General features: G+C 45.1%; 1 protein-coding gene across 4 annotated transcripts; it reads right to left on the bottom strand.

The window, feature by feature from the left end:
- Window positions 1-2048: 2048 nt before the first annotated feature.
- Window positions 2049-6478, bottom strand: LOC119320489. Of its 4 annotated transcripts, XR_005155027.1 has the most exons (6): window positions 5993-6478; window positions 5713-5916; window positions 4878-4930; window positions 3948-4015; window positions 3024-3104; window positions 2049-2235 (listed from the first exon to the last, which is right to left on the bottom strand). XR_005155027.1 is itself a non-coding variant. In XM_037594563.1 (4 exons), exons 1-4 carry the CDS (start codon window positions 6137-6139, stop codon window positions 2131-2133), a joined length of 537 nt encoding a protein of 178 aa, XP_037450460.1. In that variant the 5' UTR covers window positions 6140-6478; the 3' UTR covers window positions 2049-2130. The 4 variants fall into 4 exon arrangements, 1 of the variants encoding a protein (XP_037450460.1); XR_005155025.1 differs by having other exon boundaries at window positions 3024-4015; XR_005155026.1 differs by lacking the exon at window positions 3948-4015.
- Window positions 6479-8256: the final 1778 nt, after the last annotated feature.

Raw genomic sequence — 8256 nt, 5'->3', positions numbered from 1 at the left:
ACTGCTCGGCCACACGAGGAGAAGCTTCTTCGCTCGCTTGCCAGAATCCACTTCCCCGCTGGCTCGCAGGCACCGAAAACCCCAGTGGCAGAACCGACTAACACGCAGAGCCGTGATTGGAATTCCGTCCCCGATGTTCTCTTCGAGCAGATCTGTAATCGTATGGACCTACTCAGCACCGTCCGTTTGGCCGCATGCTCGGTCTCTTTGTACCCTCTACTTGTCTACAACCGGCCGACTCTTTTCAAGACACCCTGCTTGCTGATGCCCGATCCTCGCAGGTGGCCCAGACACTGACTTGACGATCCTACGGAGTTTGTCGTGGTGCCCCTCGACATGCTACCACTACCCGTCCACCTGTCCTTCATGCACGGCCACTACTGGGTGGGCATGAAGGCCAACTGGATCGTCCTCATCCACCAATCCGGTAGTCGGTGGCATCTCATGGATATCTACACCCAGCGAGAGATCACCCTTCCATCGCTGGATACCGCCGCCATTGAGCATCGCGGCCCGCTGGACACTCCTGCCTACTACTCACGAGATGCGTCAAGATTTTGGCTCGACCTCTGTTTGCTGAAAGTTGTAATCTGCGAAGTGCCCACACCATCAGAAGAATACATGGATTACAAGCTCATTGGCTTGTTTAACATGGGTTTAGTCTATCTGTATTCTGGTCGCCATACATGGTTATGGCTCATCGTCAATCCTGTTGAGGCAACATTTATGTCTGATGCTATAGTACACGATGGCATCGTTTACGCGGTCGACGCACAGATTGGCTGCCTATACTGGTGGAAACTAACGTCGTGTAATTGTTCGATCTCATCTCATCTTTACCTTATGAATACGACTGCCTGTTCATTGTTAGAAATTTAAAATAGATAGTATGTCTATAACCACATCATTGCTATATGTTCCTCTCATTTCATAGATTTTTATGACCACACATGTTATTGTTAGAGTTGATATGAGCTCAATTGGCATCAAATGATTGTTAGAATAGATATTATGAGCATAACATCATGATTGCTATATGTTACTCTCATTTCCAAGATTTTTATAACAACGCATGTTATTGCTTAGAGTTGATATGAGAACAGTAGTAGTAACTGCTATGATAGAATATGAGTAGGCTCTGTCATAGCTATTTTCCTCTCATTGTTACATGATGTTTGAACCATGACATATTGCTAGAATATGAAAGCCATTGGATTATTTTTTCCACTTGGGGTATGATTATGACCACGACATTGCAATTCTGTGTCTATGATACGTGTCATTGTTATAATAATCTTAAGTCCACACATACCCTGAACATGATTGTTTATTTTTGTCCTTTTGGTCACCAATTTGAATTGTTGCATCAGATGCAAATGCACTGGCCTTCTTGATTCGAAGACCTAGAATCATACCAGCCGATGGGTGGTGGTTTATCGCTCGTTCAGCTGACGGCGGTCATTTGATGCTCATTCCACTACAAGAAATATGTCAACTTGTGACCTTGACTATTGGTCAGTGGAAGGTCATTGTTTTTCATTTGTTACCTTTTTGTGACCAAAAACAGAAGGTCAAAAGTTGGCGGTCGTAAACTGAAATTAACGACCTTCTTTGTGAGAAGGTCGTAGACGTTTACGACCAAAATATGCCTACCGTGTTGTTTTGGTCACTAGCTGTCTGCCCAGGCCACGTCGGATCCGACGTGGCAAGCTGACGTGGCAATATTACGATCAATTGAAAAGGTCAAAAATTAGATTCAGCCTTGTCCAATTCGGTGTCTATATGGGCCGAGCCCAACAATTCAGCCCATTTAGTATATTTATTTCTGTTAATTTTTGTCAGCTACATGGGCCAAGCCCAACTGGTCAGCCCGTCAATTTTTATGCACATTTGGCCTTTCAAGAGTATAGGTACAATTTTTTGCAGCCCATTTCTGGTTTACATTCAGCCTTTTTATACATTCAAATAATAATTCAATCCAGGAGTTGGTCCAATACTCTTTTCAGGCCATTCACATATTCATACAAATGATCCTCCTTTTCGACAAATTTTGCAAATAATTTCATATTTCAGCACTAAATATGTTTACATCACAGGCCATAAAGCCCTTCAAAATAGTATCACTTGTTCCTATACAAAACTACCAAATGATACGTACAACAAAACAGAATACAGAAAATTTATTTCAACAAAAATAAGTTTTCTTCCTCTTCCATTTTCCAGGACACACAACACCTGTGAAAATAAAGATGCCACAACAAAAATGAAAGGATCAGGCATTAGAAGCATATTGAATACAAGGGAAACAATCAAACTAAAGAAATAGAAAGCACGCACTGTGAAAATTTTGACAGCACGATTATTTTTTATATTACCATAACAAACATAAATGTAATCTGATTGCATAAGACATATGGCATTAAGCAAAACTAGCCAATCCTATACAGCATCAATCAGACCTCTCATTTCACTAAGAGATCACAGGGGATACTATGTCGTCGACAAACTAGGACGCTATGAACATGAGATAGAAACTAAAGAGTCTAGTGTGAAGAGGAGCACACACAATGCGAGTGTCTATAAACCGTCCTAGAGCAGAACATCAATAATAACATGGGAAAAAGTGTGTGTATCCAGTAGCAATTGTTGGCAATTAGTAATAAGAGTGAGCTAGATCACGTGCAGACTGATGAAATATAATTCAGTAGCAAAACATAACAATCTTAGCTAATGAGAACCAAACATGATAAAGGATCCACCAAACATGATATGAGAACCATCAAGCAAGCCCATATGAGCACCAAACATGATATGAGAACCTTAGCTAATAGGTGACCATCAAGCAAGTACACATCATACATGATCAACCAAACATGATATGACAACCAAAGCCTCAACATTTAGGAGGTCACAAGGCCATCCTACCTACTTTGGTTTCAGGACCAGAACAGAAACTAGCAGGCTACAACAGAGAAGACAAAACATGAAAAAAAAAACCTCACAGACGAGAGAGAGGAATTGACCTTGCGCGCGGAGTCGAGGTGGTAGTGGTGGATGAGCTCACCGTCGAGGTACATGCCCATGTCCTCGTTCATGAAGGGAACCTGTTGCATCCAAATCGAAGAAACAAATAAATTAATGGAAGGAACTGCATCAACCAAACATAGAAGAGAGTTCAGTTTCCAGCAAACAGAATATTGTCTTGTCGGGCTGCAAAGCAAGTACTCCCTCCATCCACGTGACTAGTCGACGAGCCACACTGCCAGATGTCGACTCAACCTCTCGACTAGTACAGACTAGTCAATCAGCCAGGCACAACTCGTCAAGAGTCGCTACCCTAGAACGACTCGACAACACGAAAACCTTGCCTCTGTCCCAAAATTATTGTCTTATATTTGTCTAGATACGGATGTATAGACACGTTTTAGTGTTAGATACATCCGTATCTAGATAAATCTAAGGAGGGACGAAGGTAATATATGATCACAACAGTCTAGTCTACTGCTATGTACATATGCACACACACAAAACTTGAAACGGCAACACAACCATTGACACAACAAGATGGCCTTGGGTAAAAGGGGACAAGAAGGACGCAACTCTACACAAAATCATAAAGCAGTAAACAAACAGTCATCATGTCCTAACCAACGGTAATACTTTCATGTTCCATATATACGTATCTCATCTTAAAACTGTACCTCAGCCACACAAATCTGTACGTGCGATTACATTTGAGCATGTCTTGGAGTGACTATAATTATGGCTTGATATTACTCAACATACATGTCAACAGAAAGAGGATAACATCACAACACATATTCTTTTTTGAAAAGCACATTAAATAAAAGCCTTTTGACTATTCTATTGTTTGCTTGTCACTAAATTGAAAAGAGTTTTGAGTGTACAGTAGAATGCAACCAAGGAAGCAAAACATTTAAAAGGACCTGCTTTTCATGTACCAGGATCACTATAGAGCAAAAGAGGGTCAAAGCGAGGTAGAGCGGGTGGCCCCCTGCAAGAAAATAATTGCCCAATTATGAGACAATAAACCTACACAGGGGCTTTCCTGCAGCACACCATGTAACAGAAACAATTCTGACATTTCATATCATCCATGTCATAATTAGAAAAATGAGAAAATATAGTTCCACATAAGCAAGCAAATATAAAACGAAAACTAGTTGACTATGTGTACAAAATATAGTTCCACACTATCAGAATTACAAGGACTCAAAGTGCCAAGTTAATGTAAGTGTCTTGTTTGTTTGGATCTAGCTCACCATGGTCAATAATTAATCGGATAGATATTTGATTCAAAACACACACAACTGGGCACATATATCAACATAAGAATACCAGTGTCACAGACAAGCATTCTTTTACAACATAACTAATCAGATACACCACATATATGTTTTGCAACAAACTAAAAAACAAAACAAGGCATGCATTAATCAGATAGATATTGATTCAAAAATTCCAGACTCCAGAACATAACTAACAAGTTCAAATAAAAAGGGTTTAGGGGTTTAGGGTACGTTGCAAGAAAGAACATGCTTCCACCTTGTTTCAACAGACCTTTTAAATTGTTTTCTTATCCAAGGCATCATTAGTCTTAACCAAACCAGAGCAAGTAAAGGATCTTGTGTTCAGAGCATACACTACACTGGCAGCAACACAAGCTTATGTTCAGAGCATACACTACAGCCGATCTTACTTAACAGGTGGTTGTTCTAATCACCTACAGCCTGCCTCAAGCCCTCAACTCGATACAGTCAATCTACACAGACAATCGACAGCTAAAGAATAATGCAGCATTCTGGTGAAGCATCAAGCATGCCTAGATGGTGACTCCCATGAACAAAGAACCCTACCACTTGGGGACTTAAACGAGGAGTAGCCAAGGTTCCTGCTTGTGTTGCCATTGCTGAAAGAAAAGTATACATTAATGCTTAAACAAGATAAATAGTACATGGATACAAAAAGGGTAGCAGGATTAAAAGAATCATTTAGAGAATGGACGACTGGTCCACATAAAAGTCAGAACATCAATCAAACAATCGGCAATTTTCTTCGACAACGCGAACTGCAAATCCAAATATAGATTCTAGAAAGTATGCACCCCAAGCATTTGTCCAAAATAAGAACAAAAACAAAAAGGAGGGCTAGCAGACTCAATCTACTCTAAACACTACAGCAAAAGGTCTGTCGGCATGAACGACAAGAATAGCATGTAAACCAGAACTTGATGTCATTTTATAGCTAGTTGTTTTAGCCCGTCAACTGGCTAGTTAGATACATTTGGCTTTCATCGCACTATAAGCCTGCAAGGTCCAACAGTGAGTAGATAAGCCTCTATAGATTGATACCTTTGGCTGTCATTTAATACATTGAGGACCACAGATAGATAAACAACCTAAATTCAGAAACAAATGTGAGTTATCGACCCTTCAGACTAGCATACTTATGTCAGTTTATCCTTACGTAGCTTAATGTCCTAAGAAACAACATGCAGGCTATCCACATCTACTGTCCAGCACACAATAGAAACAACTAGTGGTGCAGCAACTCCTCCAAGAAGAAACTAGAATTATTAGCTGCAAAATTATTTCATTCCTCATGGCCACACAAGCAGTAATCTACATGCTACAGAGTGTGGCTCAGTCACGGGATCTAGGCAGAGGAGGGAGGCAGAGGTAAAGTGCTCACCGAAGAGGTTACTGGCGATGCAGCGGTCGCATTGCAGGTCGGCCACCACCGTCGCGCAGTAGAGGTGGTCGCGGCAGGATGCATGGCCTCTTGGGAGACCCGGCGGAGAAGGTCAGTGTCGCCGCCGTCCAGCCAATGCGTGTGAGCACGCCAGTCTATGCCAGCACAAATGGCCTTGGAGTGGAGACGAGGTCTCTTGTGCACCTGTGTATGGAGAACTGGCCGCATCAGGGTAGGGGAGAGAGCAAACCAAATCGTGACTGAGGCGCGGAGAGGAGACCTTGAGGACACGAACCCGTAACCGGAGCACGCATGAATCCACGCCTCTCGGTGGTGGCACCCGAGTCGTGCTGGCCTGATCCAAGGCCAAGGAGGCGCCAATCGGATCTGGTCGGAGCAATGCGAGCCCCCTGTTGCGCGGTGCCATGTGTGGCGGCGGCGTGCAGTATGGGAGGAAGAGGCCGGGGTGGGGGCTGTAGGGGAGGGAGGGGGTCGAGGCCGGCGGCAAGCGGTGGTGGATGTCGGCGATAGGAGCGGAGGGATCTGGATCGGGGAGCGCTAGGGTTCGCTACGTGGGGGAGAGAGAGGATGGCCACAACATGAGTAGCCCGAGTGGATCTAGGAGGAGAGGGGAGGAGCTGCCGGCGATGAGGTTGGAGCTCGCTGGTGTGACTGGAGAAGAGGACGGAGGCGGATTGGGTTGGGCTAGGGTTGGGCGGCGGCAGAGGGAGAGGGCTAGGGTTGGCAGCCGTGGGTGTGTGGGAGAGAAGGGGCCGTGGGTGCGTGGGTGATTGGGCTACGTGGGGTGAGAGGGTGAGGCCGTGAGGGGGTGAGGGCTGCTGTCGGATCGGGGAGTATCCGACGGTGCTGGATGCATGATCCACGTGAGATGCCCATGGACCAATCAAAACGCGGTAAACGATTTGACAATCTTATGACCATCTAAATTGGTCTTAATTGATTGAAATAAGTATTTTTTTTGCATGAAAATGCATTTTCCATTTTGATTTTGTTGTGAAGAACCAACCAACTCTTTGTTGCAAAATTGAACCACCTCAATTTTTAAAAATATTAGTCCATTTTCCATTTTCATCACTGAAACAGGAAAAAAAATCAATTTCCCATTTTTTTGAATGCCCTAAATGAGTTTTTTTTGTGAATGATCTATCATATATTTGTTGCAAAATTGAATCAAATAAATTTTATAAAATATTAGAACATATTTAATGCACAATTGACCAAATAGTTGGGTGTCAAAAGTTTTGATCCACCTCTGGTGAGAAAGACAAATTCCCGCTGATTCAGCCGGAAGCGGGTCAAATTTGAACTATAGCTACCTCGTAGTTTGCTCTTTATTTTTTCCAAAAATCATTTCTAGGTACATAAGTATCTGTTTAATCAGAGAAACACCAAAAAAATTACAAGATTAACCACTAGCTAGGAACGGTCATTCCCGACGTTTTGACCGCATTTTGAAACGGGCATAAAAAATTAAAAAAATCAAAAAAATGGAAAACTTTCGCACTGTGTCATTATATGTGACCGAGTTTCCAGAAAAAACAATAAACTTGTAATACGGTTGTCGGAGTAATGGGCCACGGGTAGGCTGACTCGGGACCCAGGATCTTTTGAGAGATCGGGGCAGGCCACGCCCCTCTGGCCGAGTCCCAGCTAGCGACCTTCAGAGAGGCCGAGTCCCAGATGACGACTTTAAGGCAAGCCGACTCCCAGCTTGCGACCTCCAGGAGAGCCGACTATGGAAGTCGGCCCACGACATTTCACGAAGACCGATGCAGGGGACGGCCCCGACGTGGCCGTCCCTTCCTGCCTACGAGGGGTTGGCATGGCTACAGTGAGCCGTATCACCGGGAGATCTTCGGCGAGGCGCAGCACTGTTGCCATGCCTCCCCTGACCTCAGCCACAGTGCGTGACGCACTGTGCCCATGACGCCGGCCTGTACGGCCCAGAGATCGCAGGGCCACCCGTCAGTGGGTGAATCAAAGACGGCCGGAGCGCCAGAAGACGGCCCTGTGGGAGTCGGCCTCTGCGGAGTCGCCCCCCCCCCGCCAGGGCCCCACAAGCATAAACCAGATTGGATGGGGAGTGGCGACAGTGATCGCCTGACAGACGGCGGCACTGTTTCCACGACCCCATGACCAAGCTGCGTCATCAGGAGTGCCGCACAGTGTTCGGCCTGTCCGCGGGACCCACCAGTCGGCGGGCCCCAGAAGCCGGCGGGAAGGACAGTGGCCTAAGAAACAGACGGCTGGGGGCCACGCCCAGTCAGATTACTATTGTACCTCCGGGGGGTAGGCCTATATAAACCCCCCGGGGCACCCATGCAAAGGGTTCGGCCTTTGAGAGAGTTAGACACATAGACCAGGGAGGGAAGAGCCAGCTTAGCTCCCTCCTGCCTCCCGATACAGCTCCAGGAGCACCCTTGTAGCCATTTTCACCATAGTGACCATGCGGAGACCCCGCAGAGCAGCAGTAGGGGTGTTATCTCCCCGGAGAGCCTCGAAGCTGGGTAAGATTCGCCGGCG

The sequence above is a fragment of the Triticum dicoccoides genome, chromosome 6B (genome assembly GCF_002162155.2).
Source record: "Triticum dicoccoides isolate Atlit2015 ecotype Zavitan chromosome 6B, WEW_v2.0, whole genome shotgun sequence".
NCBI classification, from domain to species: domain Eukaryota; kingdom Viridiplantae; phylum Streptophyta; class Magnoliopsida; order Poales; family Poaceae; genus Triticum; species Triticum dicoccoides.
Note: the sequence above shows the minus strand (reverse complement) of the source record. Positions and strands in the feature narration are given on the sequence as shown.

What these genes read in the sequence shown, in the direction of transcription:
- LOC119320489 (XM_037594563.1), bottom strand. Translation starts at nt 6,139, where the DNA reads ATGGCACCGCGCAACAGGGGGCTCGCATTGCTCCGACCAGATCCGATT. An exon ending in TACGGGTTCGTGTCCTCAAG is followed by an intron (nt 5,917 to 5,992) that starts GTCTCCTCTCCG and finishes CTCCATACACAG; the next exon opens with GTGCACAAGAGACCTCGTCT. An exon ending in ACCTCGACTCCGCGCGCAAG is followed by an intron (nt 2,236 to 3,023) that starts GTCAATTCCTCT and finishes TTATTTTCACAG; the next exon opens with GTGTTGTGTGTCCTGGAAAA.